This window comes from Chelonoidis abingdonii, chromosome 1 (genome assembly GCF_003597395.2).
Source record: "Chelonoidis abingdonii isolate Lonesome George chromosome 1, CheloAbing_2.0, whole genome shotgun sequence".
Lineage (NCBI taxonomy): Eukaryota > Metazoa > Chordata > Testudines > Testudinidae > Chelonoidis > Chelonoidis abingdonii.
Window position 1 is genome coordinate 60,414,186 of NC_133769.1, and position 20,656 is coordinate 60,434,841.

Consider the following 20,656-nt stretch of genomic DNA (forward strand, 5'->3'; position numbering starts at 1 on the left):
TATGTAAAAATCCCCCTTATCATTCAAAATGCTTTAGAGTGAGACACCCAAAAGTTTGGTTTTAAGTCAAAATCCTCCCTTGACCCCTTAATTTTGTTAACTCAGTACATTTGATTTAGGCCAATAATTTTAATACAGAGATTTCAAATCAAACTTTTCTGTTTCCTTGTTTCTCCCTCGAATAAGTCACTGGAATAATTCGTCCCTTTAAAGCCTGGGAAGAAGGGCACATTTCCCCTATCCCTAACCCTGGAACAACCGGTAGTAGCCGTTTTTTCCCGTCCCTCTTCTCCTTCTCCCTTTTCTCTTTCCGCCTGGCTTTGTGTGAAGTTTGCGGCAAATTGCAGATGAGCCCTTAGTGGCGAGAGGAGCCTATTGTTCCCCGCCAGGAACTGCTTGCTGGGGCTGTGCTGGCTTTTGCCTTTCGAGCTGCCTTTTGCAGTACCTGGGCCGGCCTCTCGGGTTCGCTGTGTTGCGCTCTCGCCCAGGCAGCCACACGGCGGCCTCAGATCTTTTTGTCTGAGAGAGAAGAGAAGTGAATCCCGCTGCCGCCGCCGTACAGTGTGTGTGTGTGTGAGAGAGGGAGAGGGAGATTGCATGGAGCCGCGTCTGTAACACACACACTGTCAATACCTCACTCCAGCTCCCCGCGCCCCACCACAACACTAACCCAATTCATTGTGTGATCCAGCAGCACCATGTTGAGTCTCATGTGCAGGCTGGATCGGTTGGGTTTGTGGTGCTGAGACAGGCAGCGGCAGGAATTACTGAGAGGTGCCCCTCTCCCTCCCTGTGTGTCTCTGCCTGTGTGTTGTGTGAAGACGGGACTCGCAATTACCACGCTCTCGGGGGCTCCCTTATTCCTTTTAAACTTTTTTTTTAAACAAGCCCCTCTCCATGGCTGATCCCCGGCCGAGCACGGGCACCTGGGTCTCGTAAAGACAAGGAGGAGCCGGGGATTGTTGTTGTTGTTTTTTTAATTGGATTTTTTTAAGAAAACCTTTTTTAATACAAAAAATGGCAAATTCGACGGGTAAAACCCAACCAGACCAGCGGAGAAAGGGACTCGCTTTCCTGGACGAGCTGCGGCAGTTTCACCACAGCAGAGGGTGAGGAAAATGGGGAGCTGGAAGGGGAGGGGGGGAGGCTTTTAAACCGGCCAGATCCAACTTCCAGCCCCTTCCCTGAAGGACACGGCAGCCCCTATGAGGGGAGAAAAGGGGGTAGAGTTGACAAGTTGTGTTGTTTTGTGTGTATCGCATTTGGCAGGTCTCCTTTTAAGAAGATCCCTGTGGTGGGTGGGAAGGAGCTGGATCTTCACGCTCTCTACACCAGAGTCACCACTTTAGGCGGATTTGGGAAGGTGAGTGGAAGTTTTAATTTGGGTTTCCCTCCCAGTAACCTCTTCCCAAAAGTCTCCTCTGACCCTCGGGGGCAGAGAGGGGAGGTGGGGTGGTCGGGAAGCGTCCCATTGAAAGCCGGTAAGGGAAGGTGGGGGGTGGAAGAAGGAAGGAAGCAGGCAGGCAGGTTGGTGGCTTGGCCTTGTTGGTAGAGAGATGAAGGGGGATCGTTGGGGGTGCAGCGTACACACTGCTTGTGTCTCCCTTTCCTCCTCCACAGCCCCCTTTTTCCTTCCCCTCTTTCCTCGGAGAAGGAGAGAGAGCAGAGTGTGTAGGTGTGCGTGTGAGTTTGTTTCTCTCGCTTGCGATCGCTGCTTTCTGTGTGTTTCACACAGGCAGAGACGGAGAGGAGCGTCTGAGTGCAGTTTTAGTGCAACTCAAAATTAGCGGGCATGTTTAACATCGATAATCGGCACGGAGCATGGGCTAGGAAATGATCCTCGCAGCCGGGGGGGACTAGGCGCTGCCCTCGGAGCCCTTCCCGGAGAGAAATAACAAAAGGGGCACCCAAGACGGTGTGTAATCAAATAGCCATCTTTAGGCTTCAAGGCTAGGGACAGAAATGTAGGCCTCAAATGAAAGGCCTCTCTGTGTCTATGGATCTGTCTTGGGGGGACTCACCGGGACGGCTCCCCTGAACCCCGGACACCAGTGGGCGCCCCCTCCAAGACTTTGGTGAATCATTTTAAACTTCTTTGGGGTTTTAACGGACCGCGTTAGGATTTAAAAGGGGGCGACAGAGGGACTCCCGATTGGTTATTGCCCAGGCAGTAAAAACAAAACAACCCCAAAACAATATAATCCCTCCGTTTCCCCCAGAATAACCAAATACATTAAATAAAATGTAAAATAGTGGTGAGGAGCTGGGTTATACATGAGAGGAGACCACCAGGGACTGTCAATGAGAAATATAGCCATATATCCCATATATATAGATATAGATCTTTATATAGTTTTCATATATTTATTTGTTTCATGGCAGCCCGTATTCCTTGTGATGTTCACTATCGAGGATGTGTGTGTGTGTGTGTGTTGTGTATCTCTGTCTGTATGTTGTTTTTGACAGGTATCTGAGAAGAATCAGTGGGGAGAAATTGTAGAGGAGTTTAACTTTCCCAGAAGTTGTTCTAACGCTGCCTTCGCTTTAAAACAGTATTACTTGCGGTAAGTGCTGATAAGGGCTCTTTCAATAGTATTATTGAGCATGGGATAGCATTTTATTTTCAATGTGTGTAAATTTAAAAGCAACCCCCACCACCAAAAATACTCTGAAATAAAGCACTTCCTAACTGATTATTGAACTGGTTCACTGGTCAGTTGAAAGTAGCTATGTTGTGATTGTTTATATTTGTAATCCGTTTTGTTATTGTTTATATTTGTATTTTACATCTGCCAGCCTTAAACCTATCAGTTAAACTTAAGTCAGTAAACAATAGAGGCATTTTTATGGATTATTTTAAATTGACAGTACAGTAAAACTGATACTAGCAACCAAATTAGTATATTAGTTATTGAAACTTTGTTTCATTTCAGCGCAATAAAATGTCTTTATTGGTAGACTTGGTTACCTGTTTATGAAGTTAAACTCTGGTTTAAAAATACATATTTTGTGGAAACGTGGTTTGCTTCTCAACAATATATAAATACACAATTATCAGCTATTCGTAGTATACAATATTTTCAGTTGATTTTTATCATCTAGAGTTGTCAAATAGAATATTTTATTTTTTTCAGTTACTTAAAAATATCAGTTTCCTGCATTTTTTCCCCCCCAGTGATCTTATTAAGTTCCTTAAAGTAATGCTAAGTGTTATTTTTCTGACCTTTGTGAACCTTATAGTGCATCTTTCAGTTTGGTGCATGTTACTAAATGGTCTTTTATTAATGTTAATGATAACTTTTATCAACTGTAATCTACATGAAAATATTCTTACATATATTCTAAAAGTGTTTGCCATATGTTTAAGGAGCCAACATTTATGTTTTTAAATTATATATATGACAGTAATTTTCCAATTTTTTAATGACAAAATAGATACAGGTTGTGCTTTTTGTATGTGGTATATCCTCTGTGTGTCGTTTTAATTGTCAATTTTTGTTTTCTCACAATGCACACAAGTTATATCTGTCTCAGGTTAGCGTTCTGAATTAGAAAATGCAGTAATTGCACAGGTGCACTTTCTATTGGCTGTCCTAGATTGACTTCCAGCTTGAAGCTGTAGAGTTCACAGCACTGTGTAGAGCAGTTATTGAGTTACAGTGAAGTCTGGAAAACCTTAGTCAGATATCTGTAGCTACTGGATTTGTTTTGTGATGGCATGTTATTTCTTTAAAATCCCCACCAATTGAAGAAATAAACTTTTCTAATACTATGTACTATTTTAATGGCTACTAGTGGGCTTAGGAATAAATTGGGAATCTCATTTTTGGGTGTCTTCCATCTATTTTTGTTTGTTGTTTTTATTAATCTTCAGCATTGAGAGAATATTGCAAAAGATGTGCTGGAAGACAGGAATTGCTTTTTGCTTTTTTGAGTTTTCTTAATGGACTATGAGATCTCAAACTCCTGAAAAATATACTAAAGTTGTAATATGATGATTTTGTCTAACCCCTCCTTCTTTCGTGTCCATATTTTCAAATCAATAAATGTCAGAATACTCAAGCTTGTTGCGGTAATAGGTTGTATACTCTTTGGGACAGTTACTGTGCCTTCTTCTGTGTTTTGAAAGTGTCTTGCGCCCTGTGGTCTTTAGCACAATTCAAATATTAAGTAATTTAAAATATATAATGTGCCATTTTTTATTTAAAAATACATTGGATTCTTAGTAGACCAAATCACTAAAAGTTTGTATATTGTTACCATAGTAGTATTGGAAGGGTATTAAAAATACCAATTTTTTCTAAAAGATTTACATAAACAGTCATAACAGCTTTAAAAGAACTGTAATTGATTTTATTTTAGTGAAAATAAATTTTTTAAAAAATTTGTTAAAATGAAAAATCTTTAAAAACAGTTTACATTTTTCATGGATTTCCAGTTTTTAAATAGTATAGTTCAAGAACAGCTTATCAATTATTTTTTCGTAATTTTTGCTATTCTTGTTTTGCTCATTGTTGGTAATTCCATTGGAAGATGAAGTGTTTTCTTAACTAACTTTTTTCCCTCCACTTCACGCTTATTGGTTTGTTATTGCAAGGTTGTAGTTGGGGTACTGACTTTTTGTTTGTTTGTTTGTTCAGGCTTTTTGGGGGGGAGGGGAAGAGGTGAGGAGAAGAGAAAGAAGAAAGACACCAACACACACATTTTAAAAATAACTGGTGATATTTAGTGCCTCAGTGCCTGACTTAATATTCGTTAAAGGGGGCTTATTTTCATGAATTGTTGAACATCTGCCTTCTGAATATCAGGCCCTTGTGAGGAGGTTCAGTTTAGGTACACAAAATCATTAGTTACTTTTCAAAATCTTGGCCCACAAATTTTAAGGACTTTTGCAAACTGAACTGGTCAAAATTTGGGCCTAACAACCTTAGAAGTTTTTCCCAGTATGTAACATTGGGCCCGGATCATGTAAAGAGACCTGCACAGGCAGTTGTTTTATAGGAGCCCTGTTGGACTCTATGGCACTCATTGATGTTCACTCTTTGTGCCACCTGAGACACATTGTGCATACACCAAGAAGAATCACGTGGATCCCTTAGCAGGTTTGGAGCCTTGATAGTTTGTGATGGTAGGAAGTTGTATTTTTCTGTGAAGCATCTGGCATTGCGCATTGTTTGAGGTAAGATCTCAAACTAGGTGGACCATTAGCCTGTTTTGCTATATCATCTCTTAGGTTTGTGTCATTTTGTTTTAAAATTATTGCGTAAATAGCTAGTTATTTGTATGACACACTGGTGATCCATTTGTCTTCATCAAATTGAATGTCTTGTCAAAGACAAACCACACCCTTTTTCAGGTAGTGAGGGGGGTTGTTGTTGTTTTGTTGTTTTTAAGCTGTAACTATTTTTTCATGTTGACTGTTGTGGAATTTTGCCAGATGAGTGTAAGTGTGTGTTTTAGCCTTTTATTAAAAACATAAATTTAAAACTGGATACGCTCCTGATCCCATGATAAACAATTCAAATAAGCTAAAAAAAATTCTCCAAAAATTATATGTGAGAGACTGCCTTAATCACACTAACTGTTTGACTACATTTGCTTTGAACTGTCTGACAGGTACAGCAATTCATGCGCTATGATTCTGTAGTGAGCAGTCAAAAGCCACAGTGCCAATAACTACTGATGGACTTTATTTGTTAATATAGTGGTGTAAGTCTCTACAATAGCAGTTAGTGTAATTCCCTTGGATCTTAGTACAAATTAGATGTTTCGTGTCAATTGAGATGAATTAGTAAAGCATTTTCCAAATACTTCTGTGTGGGTACTTTGCAGTGTTAAAGGAAACATTTTAATATGGGGCAGTACATGTAAATAGTGGTCAAAAGCATGTTTTTACATTTCTTGTCATCTATGCCTTGGTAAACATGTTGGCAAAACAGAAGTTTAACAAAAAAAAAGAAGTTTATTTCATGTAATGGTTGGGTAGGCCACCAGTCATACAAACAGTTGCCCTGATGTGGCCCTTCCATCCATGTGGAGTCCTGTTAGTGTAACTTCGTGTGGGCATAAAGCTACAGGGATGTATCTGTTTGTAGGTTCTGTGCCTGTAGCTGTATATGGGGAGCAGGTGGTAGGAGGGAAAAGAATTTAAAATCAAAGATGGAACATGGGTGGCTGAATTAAAAATCACTGTTACAGAGACATGAATTCTTTCTTTTAATATATTTGTGGTGGTTAGAGAAGTTAGGCTAAAGATTGTTGTTTCCTTTAGGTATCAGGTAGAATGAGTTTAAATTTCGGTCATGTAAGTAATTTTTTTGAAATTGTGAAGCAGTTTTGTAAGTGAACTCATGCTAAAGATAAAGGCAGCAAAAAGCAGAATGAGTTAATGTTAGGGGCATAGGAGAATAAGAAGAGTTTTAATAAATATCAAGGGGGAAGAAGTAGTAGTAAAGGGAAAGTAGGTCAGTTAATAAATGAGGAAAGGGATTAAATTAATTATTAAAAAAGACCATCATACTGAACCACTTAAACAAATTTTATCTTTAATGAGAAAAATAAACAAGTTTGGACAATTACGAGCTGGGGAAAATCTTAAATATAGCTATTCTTGAAGAGTTGGTAGAATACTTGAAGAAAAATCTGAACAGTTTTATAAATCTGCTGAATTTTGAGGTAATACAAGATTGGAGAAGAGCAAATATAGTTCTGATTTTCAAAAAAGGAGAATCACCCTAGCAATTAGACCCTCAGAAAAAAATCTAACCTCTATTCCTCATAAAAGAATGGAACAAATATTGAGAAAATTCTCCGCTTAATATAATGGAACCATGCACAGTAAGTAGTCTGGATTTATAAAGGACAGATTTTTGCCAAACTATGTTGATTTTCCTTCTTTTTTTTAAAAAAAATGTTCAAAATTAGGTTTTAATCTTGCAGCTGGACCTGTACAGGCATCAGTGGTTTCTGCATGGATGCAGAGATTCATGTGCCTGTTGGATCTGGTTGTAGGGTCAGGGGACTGGGCCGTAGTGGATGATGGAAAACTTATAGCTGAATTTATTTAAATTTGAGTAAAACATCTGAAATATTCTCTCTCAAAATCTCACTTCAAATTATTTAAAAATATAGCCAATCTTGTGGATTAAAAACTGATTGAAGAACCATAAACAAAAAATGATAAATAGCAAAGAATGGGGGACATGCGTAGTGTGGAACTGCCAAGATCTTTTGGGTCCAGTTTAAGGCCTCAGTCCTGTAAAGAGATCCACTGGTACAAATACATAGTCACATAGACTTAGTTCCATTACAGCTTTGAGACCGTAATTGTCTTTATTAATGATCTTTAAGGGAAAGTGAACAGCATACTAAAGTAATTAGCAAATGATGCTAACCTGGAGAAAGTTGCAAATACCAGTGAGGACAGAGAAATAAAAGAAATAGACCTAGAAAGATTAGAGACATTGGCAGCAAATAACGAAATGAGATTTAGTTTTGAAAATTCAAGCTAAACATCTCGGGGGCAATAATCCAAAAACAGGTATTCGGTGTGAGGGAATAACCTGGAAAGCAGTAATGCTGAAAAAGAGATGAGTGATAGTGAACAGCAAATGAGATATCAGGGGCCTGATCATCCTGTCAGTTGCTTGTGCATACAGCTCCCATTGATATTAATGGGAGTTCTACATGCTACTGACAGAATGATCAGGCCCCAGGTTGCAATGTGCTATGGCAGCAGAAAAGGCCAACATAATTTTAGGCTGCATACACAGAGGCATCATGTCACAACAGTGGGGTAATGGTTTCTCTTCTAGGACACTAGTATGACTGCATCAGGAATACTGTTTTTACTTTCAACACCTCATTACCAGGTGGGACAAATAGAAGTTAAGCTCTGGAATAAATTGTCTAGGGAGGTTGTAGAATCTCCATCATTGGGGATTTTTAAGAGTAGGTTGGACAAATGCCTGTAAGGTGTGGTCTTGATAATACTTAATCCTGCCTTGAGTGCAGGGCACTGGACTGGATGACTGCTCGAGATCCCTTTCAGTTCTATGATTCTATGTTTAGAAGACTTTTGGGATTGATTTAAAGGGAAAGTCTGAGATAAATATGTATTGCTTGACTAAGCAAGGACTATAGTGGCCAGGATGATATCCATCCTACAGACATTTCACAGGTTTTAACACTTAAAAAGGGGTGGATTTATTTAAAGTAGTGTGAGAGGCTGTAATAAGAAGTAATGGGATTAAATTAATAAATGATACATTTAAACTAAATAGCAGGCCAAACTTTTGAAGTAAGATCTACTATATTGTGGAATAGTCTGCCAAGGAAAATGGTGGAAACCCTATTGCATGGATCATTTAAAAATAAACTGTTTGGAACAAGGGAGAAAAACAGCATTGATGTGGAGGTGGAGTAGATGATGTTACAGGTGTTGTCCATCCTTGAATAATACTGTAAGGGAGGCTGTCATTTACTACAGGTTTTACTGGAACACTGTGTGCTTCACCTTAAAAAGCTGTATCACTTAAATTTTATCACAGACCCTGAAATGATTGCAAGAGTAGAGATCACATATGGCTGTTAATTGTTAGTGTGTGTTTTTTTTTTTAATTCTTTCTTAATGAAAAATAATTTATAGTTTGTGCTTCCATCAAGCAGTTGAGGCCTTGGTTTGAAGGCTTAGTTAAATATTTTAAATACTTGATGGAGAAATTTGTTTTAGTTATAATAGTACTGTTGGTGCCTCTACAGTCAAGGCTAAACTTGATTTTTTGAGATTAAATATCTTGGTCATTTCAAATCTCAGGGTATCTCTTGGTACGAGTTATTTATTTAGATAGATCTGTCTCCCCACCAATGTACTGGCAGTGTGCTCAATAGTTAATATAGCCTCAGTGTTGTAAAACTTGCACTTGTAGGAGAGGGGGGTTTGGGAGCCAGCAGCAAATGAGGGAGTTAGTGGTAGCATGGTTATGTTAAAGTTGTTCTGTCTGCAAACTCAACCAAAAGTCCCTGAAGCAAGTGTGAAGAGAGAGGGCCTCTATGCAGATGGCACTCGCCTCCATTGAATCCCTGAGATCTTCAGCGAAGGGGCAAACACCTCTCTGCTGCTGCTGGTGAAAACTCTGTGAAGTGAACTTTGTGGTCATTTTTTTTCTCCTGGTTCCTTCCTGTGGGCTTTTCTGTTGGAGGTAATGATCTGGATTCTCTGCTGCTAAACTTACAAATATTTATTTATTTATTTATTTATTTATTTATTGGCAAGACACTATACTTCAGAGTTAACACAAAGGTCTGAATTTCTTTGTAAGTACTTTAAATATATATTTAAACTGACAGTTACGTCCAGTGACTTGTAATTTACAAAAATATAACCTTTTGGTAACAGCTCTACTTATTGTGATTACGCTAAGACCTGTTCAGTCTTCTGCTAACTGGTGAAAGGTTATGGGGGGCATTTTATTATGTTAAATTGAGTTTATATTTTCAGACATAAAAATAGCTATCGTAACCATTTAAGTTTCAAATATAGGCTAAACAGAATACTTGTTAGTGCAAGACTCCTGCTTGTCCCCTAGTGAAGTGGAATAAGGCGGTGGGCAGGGAGACGAGAGGTTCAGAGTTCTTTTCCCTTCATCATCTGACAGGTTTAAATTCTTTGCAATTAACACACTTTAATGAGTAATATAGTTTGCCCTCATTTGCCAGTGAGATGCCTGAGGGCAGGTCTACACTGAAAAATTAAGTCGACCTAAGTTATATTGACATGCATCCACCACAGTAATTAAATCTAGGCTCTTTGTGTCAGCAGTGTGCATCCTGAGCAGGAGCACTTGCATCAGTTTAACTGTCAGTGTGGGGCATTGTGGGACGGCTTCTGAAAGGCAACAACAGTCGATGTAAGCAACGCAGTGTGTACACTGACACTGTCGATTTAACTACGTTGGCCTAAGCACTGGGCCTCTCGCGGAAGTGGAGTTATTAAGCGGGTGTAGTGAGTGGGCTACATTGATGGGAGGTACATTTAAGTGTAGAGGCTTACAGAGTTAGGTCAATGTAAGCTACCTTATGTCGACCTAACTGTGTAGTGTAGAGCAGGCCTAAGACACACAGAAGTTAAGCCAATTACATTGAGAGCATATATCAGAGCTGAGAATGGAACCCAGGTATCTTATGTGTAAGACCCTTATCTTATCCAATAAACGTCTTCCAGTCTCTGAACCTTAGTTAAGCTATCTATAAAATGGGCTATTAATGCTTACCACCTTTGAAATCAATAGCTGAACAAGCACCATATTAGTGCAAAGTAGTAGTATTTGCCATGTTTTGTAGATGGGAAAATTGAGACACCGAAAAGCTAAATTAGTAACTTGGATTGTAAGCTCTTTGGGGCAGGGATTGTCTTTTTACTGTCTGTCTGTACAGTGGAGCTCTGGTCCTTGATTGTTTCTTGGAGTTACTTCAGTACAAATAATAATTTTGGAGGACACACCTGGAGTACAGTGAATTGGGTGCGGGCCCGGAAGTCAACCAAAAGACCTGGTTTCTAGTCCTGGATGTGACGTTTATTTGGTAGACAACCTTAAGCAAGTCCCTTGACATCAATGTTTACCCATCTGTAAAATGGGATTGTGAACTCTTTGGGGCAGAGCTTGTCTGTCTTCTTATTTCTGTGATGTGCCTAGCATGCTTTTGGGTATTTGAAAATAAATACTAAGGAATTAGAACTGTTAGAAAAGATAAATCTGTTTCCAAACTGTTTGTATGTGCCCTGCCATGTGGAGAAGCAAAGAACGTGGCATCGATGAGAAGGAGAACATATTCCCTCCTTAGGGAATATGTAAATTAGAATACAATCATAGAGAAAGAACAGAAGAGATTGGATGATTTTTGTTACAAATACTTCTGAAAGAGAGAAACTGACTTTTAAAAAGAAAAGAAAATAGCGAGAAGCTACTTAGAATAGTGGTGGATCTTTGGACTCTGCTTGAGGGTTTAGTTGGCTAAACATCCAGTTTCAAATATAGTTTCCCAGGAGCAAAATGTTGAAGTCTAAACTGAGTTGGATTAGATTTTCAACCTGAAGATAGTTAAATTGAGGTTGCTACAATTCCATAATGCTGTCTGTATTGTATTGATGCCTGTGTCTAACTTTAAAAATGTGAGTAGTGGAATTGAAGTTAATGTGTAAAGTGTTTTGGTGTATATAGAAGTTGCAGTATATACTGAGCTTTATAGGGACGTGGTGTATTGGGCTGTCTGTTCTGTTGGGTCATTTCTCAAGAAACTGAGTGAGCTGAGTTTCATGATTACCTTAATTCCAGTATAAATTTAGTAAATGTCAAGTAGTTTAATGGTGATTAAGATGTTAAGAAGGTGTAAAATTGTAAGCTCTGATATCATATAGCCAGATAAAAATTAAGAGTTATACTTTTGTCAGTACACAGTTGACTTTGGTCAACTGGTGGTCTTGATCAAGTATTGCAGAGGTCAGGTAGTGTCCGCAAACAGCTCTACTTTATGAAATTCACATGTGCAGTTTGTAATTTTTGGCAAGATAGCAGGACTTTGAAGCTCTGGAGTTTGAAATGCTTTCTCCTGAGCATTTTTCTTTTCCCTACCCCATTTGTTTACTTCTGGAAGACCTAAGAAATTTAAATTTAAAATAACCTATATTCATATAATGCTACGTTTGCACAGTAAGACATGAAAAGTCAGGATTGACCTAATTTAAGGCTGAATGTGCAACCTTATCTCTGCCCCTAGAGCATATGTTTTATGATCAGGGCCTTGTATACTCTGTGACACAATGGGACTAAATTCGACAGCAACATTAATCTCTTGTATCTCCCACCCTTACATAAACATGCAATTATGGCTGATAGTTAAAAATACTAATTGACATGAGATTCATTTACTATTTTCAATGGTGATTATTTTTGAGTATGGATTTTTCTTCTTTATGCTCTCTACGTATCCCAGCTCCCCTTCTCAGGCTTCCATCATGTTGCCCATTTGGTCAGACTCAGAAACTTTTTTCCTCTGCATTTGTGTCAGGAAATGGGGGAGCTCCTAACCAGATTCAGCACTCCTCAAACTGGCTTCCTAGGTCTTTACTGCTGTACTATTTTCCAAGTTGACTAACCCAGCTCACCAGTCAGTGCTTCTGATTTTCCCCTAATCCTCTTCTGGCTCCCTGGGTGAAAGTTGGAGTCCAGCTTTAGTTCAGTGACACCCCCCCTGCACCGCACTGCCGTCTTTCTCCATGGAACAATTCAAGGAGTATTAATTCCCACTTGTGGGAAAGACTAGAGGTAAAGGAAGCTGCAGGCAGGTCCTAGCAGGGCAAGGAGACAACCAAATGTGAGGTGCCTGGCTGCAACAAAATAGAAAATTCTGCAACAAAAATGTTGAATTCCATAGTGTCTGGGAAAAATTCCACAGCTGTGGAATTACAGAATCCATAGGACCAAACTGAGATGAATGGGGGCAATTCATGTGTCTTAGAGCTGTTATTTCAGGGTCTTTGCAGACCTAGGCAGGCATTGCAACATTGGTTTACACTTGATTCATGTTTCCAAGGTTATCTCTGCAGCCACAAGGGCTAGAAATTTAATATTTCTAAATTGAAAACAGTGCTTCTGGAGCAGAATTCTGTATAAAAGATGAATTTCACAGTAAATTCTGATGGCAGATTTGTGAAATAAACGGCACTGATTACGATACAATTTTGCAGACTTTTTTGAATAATACAGTGTAGAATCATACAATTTTCTTCAATCTTAGGCAGACTGGTTGCATGTTTTGTACTATGTGCTACTCTATGTATGCCATGAAAGTCATTTAGTTGAATAGTATGCAGTAAATTGTAGTTAAACACACTATTGATAAATACAGTGCCGTAGAGTAGTAGTAAAAATGTGCTTAGCTCCCAAATTAAATTACAGTGCTAACTGTATCAATGACTGCATCACTATCGGTAGTGCTTCATTATTACACCTCATGATCAATACACTATTATTGCTTAATACAGCTAAACAATTAGAATCATGAATACATTTTTGTGTGATCTTATAAAAAAACTCATTGTCAGTTTACTTGTATTCAGCTAGTTGGAAATATATTGAGAATTTTCTGATCAAGAATGTACGGATGTGCATTCTATATGCTGTCTGATTTAATAAATAACCATATTTTAACAATATTTTCAATATTGTTGGCAATATTGGAGAAGTAAACATTTGAACTTTTTTAAGACAGTTTGAGGAGAGTACTCAGTTAAAAAAAAAATCAGCTCTAGTTCTACATAAGACATAGTAAAACAAAAACAAACAAAAAAACCCCCGCAACTCGCACAAAAATACAATTCTGTTTGTCTGAGATACCTCTAGGGAGATAATTGTTCAGAAATATATCGGTCTCCAATGGGAAGCAAAAATATCTTGTTGGTAGTATAGTACATTGATGCTTTTATAGGTGTTTGATTTGCAGTAGGATATGTATGGTATATGTGGAAATGTGTTTGGATCTGCATAGGCAGCCTGCTGTACCTACTCAGAATTCTATTGAAATCAATGGGAATCCTCCACATAGGGAAAATGGTCTCTTTGTACGGAACAGATTGCAGGATCTGGGCCATAATTATTAAAATACAGCTTTAGAGAAAAGATGGTCTAAAAAGTGGAAATTAAGAAAGATCTACTGAACACATATGACAATAAAATTAGTGTACACTGAACACCCACAACTGTCCAGTGGGACTTAGTAGATAACTAAGGGCTGCAGGCTCAAAGCACATTAGAAGTAATTTTCTCAAGGATAGGACTTGTGTTTGGCACAATGACGTCAATTTAAGACCGTTTAGTGTCTGATCTAGCTAGCATTGGGGAGGAGGGGTGGAAGGAATCTACTGAAAAGTGGGAAAGACAAGGTGATGGGGGAAAAAAGTATATAAAATATAGTTTGGCTTTCAAAATCAACTTAAACTTCATGTTACTTGTTCAGTATGGAAAAGATTTTTACACTGACTGACCCACACAGCTTGACAGTTCAAAATTTAAAATAAAAAAACCCTAGTAAAAGTAGAATTCACTTAATAATTGGTACAAAGTAGCTGCTTAGTTTAGTTCTTAGTTAAGTTTTCAAGATTCTGTCAACAGGACTTTTTGTTTTACCTTTACTATCATCCTTAATTTCATCAGTATATTATAATGCTCAATATTGCTGATTTTCAGCAGCCACAATAAATACAGACATTTAAAACCTTTTTGTAATCTCGATGAGGGGACTAGTCGTGGACATAATTTGAGAAAAGTAGGAAGAATGGGAATATGAATGTATATTATACAAAATATGGAAAGCATTTATAGTATGTCGAACTTTTCAGCTCTAGGTCACGGAACTGAATTCTGGTCAGGATGCTGGGTCACTAGCGAATTAACATTGCCATTGTCCTATAAATGTTGGGTGTGCTGTGGACTTGATTGAGTTCCACCTTCTTATCTCTACAGGACCATTCTTCCAGAACAAAATTCAGACATGCTTGTGCAAGACTTCCCAGGGCTCTCTTGTATCTCTGCTTGTGTTATGAATGTTCTGTGAATAGAGGAATTCATTTCCAGTTTCGTCAATTGCACTTTTGTGAACGTTTTTCATGACCATTAAATTTGCCATTTTTTTCACATATTTTTTTAAAGTGGAGATGTCATCTGTATAATTACTGTTATTTTATCATTATTTCTACAATATTGTAATTGTATACCATGATTTACAAGCAAATAAATAAAGTCCCTGCCCTGAAGAACTTACAATCCGAGTGTCTGATCGTCCAAAACCTTTTTCGTGGGAGTCGTTGTCCCAGTGAGGAAGTCAATGGGACTATTCACCGAAGTAAGGGTGTGCTGCATTGGACTCTATATTAGGACATAACATGATGAGGATCAAAACAAATATTAGAAAGTATAGGGCTAAGGAAGGACACAGTATCGCAATAAGATTTTACATTTACTTTGGTTAGTAATGTCATCTTGAGGGTTTTTTTTTGTTTTTTTTTGTTTGTTTTCTAATGATACTGTTACTGTGAGAAAAATTAGTAAATTTATTTCATGCACATCTAGCTGTCATAAAATTTGCATACATATTTTGTATGTAAATTATATATGTAAAGAGTACGTGATGGGATGATATGGCATGAAAGTTTTGTCACTGTTTCTTGTATCTTTCCTACATGAAGCCAGATTTCATTGTTATCATAGTCCAACTGTATAGAGTGCAACGAGAGACAAAATAAAACACCTGTAAAAATAATCTGCTGGCTTTCTATACATAAAAATTTGAAGACTTAAAGCACGTTATCTTGGGACCTTCTATCGTTGGAACAAAGTGCTGTGTTACAGTACTTCTGTTTCCAGCTCTGACGGTTCGTGAGGTATCTGATGATAATCCTGTTCCGAGTGTGGAACTGTTTATTGCTTGTCCTTGTCCTCAGACCAGTGTAATATTGGGGCTGGAACTTTCACATATTGGAGAGAGTAGGAAATCTTCCTGTAACAAATTGATTTGAAAAGGTGGCTGCTGTTTGAAGCTGCTTAGAGGTTTGGAATGTAACTAGTCCTGACAAAGATGGATAGTGAGCAGGGGGCAGGTGAGGCAGTCAAAGGTGTATGAAAATGCAATTTACCACATGACTCTGCAGTTTCTGCTGGATCATATAGATAATATCATTAGAAAAACATGGTTTTTGTTTCTGCAATAATTTGAATTATTGTTTGCAGTGAAGATTTAATGGCTTCCAGGTGTTGTGGGCAAAATCTCATGTAATATTATGCTAACTGGGGCTATTATGCTTATCACCACTCTGTTTGTTTTCTCTTCTGTCAGAACAACACTGATAGCTGCAGAGAGTAAAAGCAATAAATGTTATTTGAAAGGGGTATTTCCATCCTTTCGGGTGCCCAATATACATCAACCCCTGGGTGTAGAGGATGTCAGAGAAAAGACATAAGTTGTGGTCTTTCACCCCTATATATATACAAAAATTGTTGCTATTATCTGACAAAACTGCTTGCTGTGTCTTTTTCATGTAGCCATGCTGTCCTTCCTTGAGGGGCTGCTGTGCTCCTGGCTTTGCCCCCTGATAATAACAGATTCTGATTTTGCATTGCACCGGGATAGGCTAACATGAAATCCTGTACTTGTGCAGAGTTTCATTGATTTCACTGGGTGTGTGGTATTGAGTTAGCAGATACCAGTGCAGAACTGGAACTATTAGTAGCAGAGATGGGGCTTCCAGAGCAGGGGAAAAAGGGAATCTGAGTCTTGGAATCCGAAAATCTCTCTAAATCCTAAAAATGATCAATAATTCTTTTTTTTTTTTTTTTTTAAAGCGAAAGATTGGTAATTTATTCATGCATTTGGACACTCAATTTTTTAAAAAGTAAGATTTTTGTTCCAATTTCCCTTTCGATTCTATGGAGGGCATCACGGACATCTGGGGGAATCTCATTATAGATAAACAAGAAGAGGAGTGCAGTTAGGGACATGCCCCACCTGTATTTAGGCAGGAATATATTCTTCATTTTGCTTTTAGGATAGTGGACAAAGACTTGTCCCTCAGGTAGGTCTCATGGCTGAAAGGGTGAAAGGCAAAATAAAAGGCACATTCAGAAAGGAAGAACACTTTTTTCAGCTGAGATTTGAAATGATTTGGACAGTTGGTGAGGAAGCAGTGTAACAGAATTATTATTCAGATGATGGAGACTCGCACAGTGCGCTTCTGGTAGGGGGCTGAAGTATGCAATTACTAAAGGAATGGAGGGAGTGAGGAAGTTGAGAAGGCTATGGAGAGTTTTAAAGTGGATCCTGAAATGAATGAATGTCAGTGAAGGTATGAGAGTGCTGTGGCTGTACTTTTTGTGTGTGTGTGTGTACAAGAAAGCAGGCCAGAGGCGTTCTGCCTTGAATTTGAAAGGCCATAGGAAAATGACCTGCACTAGTAAAAGCAAAACCAGATGATGCACATGTGCGTGTGTGTATAATTTAAAAAATGCAATTAAGAGAATAGTGTACTCAGGCAATATATGGGAGGTAATGATAGGCAGATAAACTCACATAGGTGTTATAGGAGGCAAAGGGAAAGTTCAGAGTCAAATAGGAGGTCAGCGTGGCACGAGTGTAGAAGAGACACAGTTATGCCTGAATATTTTTTCTCTTGACCATGAGAAGTACTTTTGTGTTCATGTCATTTAGCGAAACAAAATTGTGACAAATCCACAAGTATATTTGATAAGACAGGCAGTGAGAGTGAATAGGAAGGAGCCATTGATGATTCCAAAGAAATGTATATTTGGATATCAGCAGCATAAAAGGGATAATTAAAGTTAAATGTAGAGAAAATATTAGAGAGGAAGAAAATAGTTATAAAAAGGAAGAGAATTGGGAATTGGATTTTGTGGGACTTCATAGAGAGGGAGGAGAAAGATTCTTTAGTATAGATGTGGGGCTGTTGCCAGAGGGCACAGTTTGATAGGTATTTAAAAATAAACACACTATTAAACGCGAAGTGTTGAATTCATGATATTTTTGCATCTCCTGCAGTGGGTGCTGAAACACCTAAAATAGATTGGGGTAATTTTCAAGTCCCCCTGTGGTCTTGTGGGCTGTAGGAGGCAGTACTTCATTTTTTTAATATTTGATGTATTGTTACCTTATGAATACAATTATGTTTATGTTAATTTGAATGCATTTTTAAATCTATGAAAAGAATGCAAGACTTAAAAAAAAAAAAAAGACTTAAAAAAAAACTAATGGAAGCTTTAGGAAACTTAGTTAAATTTTTGTTGCTGCTAATCAGTTCAGAGATCACAACTGTGGTGTCTGGCAATAATTCAGGTCCTGATACAGAAGGCAAGGAACATTTGCCCTCAGAGAAAGGAAATCCCATGGAAGTATGTCTCAGCAAGATCATGTCAATGAGCAACAACGCTTAGTTGCTGAATGGTGGTTGACATTGTTGCTTTTGTGTTTTCGCTTTACACCAGAGCATTCATTTCATCTTGCTCTTCACTGTTACTATCCAGAACATTTTTTCTGTTGCCAGCGGTGTGTGTTGTTGTGAACAGTAATTGTGAAGAACAAGATAAGATATAGACCCAGGCTCGGCAACCTTTCAGAAGTGGTGTGCCGAGTCTTCATTTATTCACTCTGATTTAAGGTTTCGTGTGCCAGTAATGCATTTTAACATTTTTAGAAGGTCTCTGTCTAGAAGTCTATAATATATAACTAACCTATTGTTGTATGTAAAGTAAATAAGGTTTTTAAAATGTTTAAGAAGCTTCATTTAAAATTAAAATAAAGACCTCCCCGGACTGGTGGTCAGGACTCAGGCAATGTGAGTGCCGCTGAAAATCAGCTTGCGTGCCGTCTTTGGCACATGTGCCATAGGTTGCATACCCCTGATATAGACTCTGGTATAAAGAAAGGTGATGGGGGGAAAAGGAATACATTTAATGTAGTATGCAAAAGGAGATCATCTGAAGGACTCATTATCCCTCTGAACTCTGTACCCCCAAAAAGTGCTTTAAAAGAGTTGAAGAATGAATAGAATACTAAGACAGGGGGCACCTTTGGACCAGGTTGTTAATTCTCAATCTCTAGTACATGTACCAGTACTGATGCTTCAGAATTTTTAAACTGGTCCTTAGCTATCCAACCTCATTTTATTTTATTTTATTTTCCTTTTTCTGGAACCTCTACAAACCTCTTCTTGTCTTAATAGATATGAGAATCCAGCCTCTGTATTGAGTCCCAATGTGTTGCCACTGCTACGCCTATTCAACTGTTAGTTCTTGTAACTCATAGTGGAGTTTGGCCATAAGAAAGAGAAAGGAGGGAGGAAGTTGTTGATTGGTGGAAGAATTCTGTCTGGTGAATTGGTATAGTTCAGAAAAGGTTGAGAACTGCTACTTGAGAACTGTTTTGAGTTTATTAACTTATAGAAAATGTACCAGTATTCACGTATAGGAATACTTTATAGTAAGTACAGGTTAATCTCCACCAATCTCTATTTTTTAGTAAGAATACCTGATTGTTAGAATAGGGAACAACTATTACAATTTGATAGAGGTGGTGGTTGTTTTGTATGTTATACTTTTTCCTCTGAAGCTGTAAGTTAACGAATTAGCTATGTTCTACTAATCTTTAAAGTTGTAAAGGATGAAGGTGGATTGTTAGTGCGAACATTTAGTTTGCAGTAGTCCAGCAAGTACCATATAGATTTGTTCATAAACTGAATTTTTTTTAGTAAAAAAGGGAAGCACCAGAAAAGGGGGTAGGCTTATGAACGGATATAGAGAGGGAGAGGTGGGACATAGCCACTGCTCCAACAGAGGGAGCAAGGAGAGGCATCACAGCCAGCAGAGCCAGAAGGGAGGAGGTGGAGCCAGTGTCTCTGCTTCTGGCCATGCTGCTCTCCCTCCAGCCTCCAAAGTAGCTGCAGCTCTGGGGCTGGCAGGCTGCAGCCATGCCGCTTGGTCCTGCCCTGCAGAGCAGGCTGTGGCTGCGTCGCCCGGTCCGCTGGATCACGCTGTGGCCATGCTACCTGGCCCAGCTCACTGGAACATGCTGCAGCCACGCTGCCCGGCCTGCCGGAGCAGCTCCAGCCAGCCCAGAGACATCCTCCCCTGGCCCTCCCCAGATAAAGTGGGAAGGGATGGAATGGGGAGAGTGTGGGGGTCCCGGGCTAGGGGTGGGGTCATGTGGAGGATAGTCTCGGGTTACTCCCCTGACTCCCAGCTCTCTTCCCTCCCTCCCCCCCCCCAAAATTGCCTCACTAGTTGCTGTCCTGTCCCGTCAAGGTAAGCAGCTGGGGCACTGAGACACTTTGTTTACTGAGGTTTACCTCCGTGTGTGCAGACACTCGAGGTAAACAAACCATCTCGGCCCACCAGCAGCTTATCCTGATGGCCTGGGAGCCACAGTTTGCTGACCCCTGAATTATAGCGTCAGCTTATGAACGGATCCTCAAAATTTTCCTTTTTTACTTATCCATATTGGGGGGGAGGTCGGCTTATAAACGAACCAGCTTATGATCGAGTTATATGGTATATAATATCAGAGACCTAAGTATTACATGATTTGGTTACTTCTTCACCACCAGTGATATTTTAAACTGATATTTATTTATAATGTAAGAATTTAATTCAGGGATAGTTACTCCAGTGTTCCAAGGTCTTCATTTTTTTAAAAGATACATTTGCAAACATGCACTTCACTATCTTTTCCCATATGGAAGCAGTTTCTAAAGTAAAGAATGGGAAATAAAATGTTTGATTTATTTTGTTAAAGTATTTTGGATATTTAAATCGTAACTTGCAGGGACTTCCTGTCTACGAGATCATTACTATAGCCAGGGGTAAACAGACTAATACTAAAGGTGAAGGTGTTTATTAACCTAAAATACACTACCAAAGAATATATTGCCAAATTTTAATAGGAACTATCCTCAAGCATTGTTTGTTTTCAAATAGTCTTTCCCTAACCTATCCCAAATGGTGTCCCTAGTCTCTGTTTGCCAGAAGCTGGGAATGAGCAACAGGGGATGGATCACTTGATGATTACCTGTTCTGTTCATTCCCTCTGGGGCACCTGC

At 38.8% G+C, this 20,656-nt stretch overlaps 1 protein-coding gene across 3 annotated transcripts in view; it reads left to right on the forward strand.

The window, feature by feature from the left end:
• The first annotated feature begins 507 nt into the window (after nucleotides 1-507).
• Nucleotides 508-20,656, forward strand: part of ARID2 (AT-rich interaction domain 2) — a 180,679-nt gene continuing 160,530 nt past the window's right edge. The window contains exons 1-3 of one of the 3 annotated variants that reach the window (XM_032783149.2): nucleotides 508-1,109; nucleotides 1,270-1,363; nucleotides 2,467-2,564. In XM_032783149.2, the coding sequence (XP_032639040.1) occupies nucleotides 1,018-1,109; nucleotides 1,270-1,363; nucleotides 2,467-2,564 (284 nt within the window). In that variant the 5' untranslated portion in view covers nucleotides 508-1,017. Of the gene's footprint in view, nucleotides 1,110-1,269; nucleotides 1,364-1,746; nucleotides 1,916-2,466; nucleotides 2,565-20,656 lie in introns of those variants that run through there. The other 2 variants (XM_032783150.2, XM_032783151.2) reach the window with 2 other exon arrangements.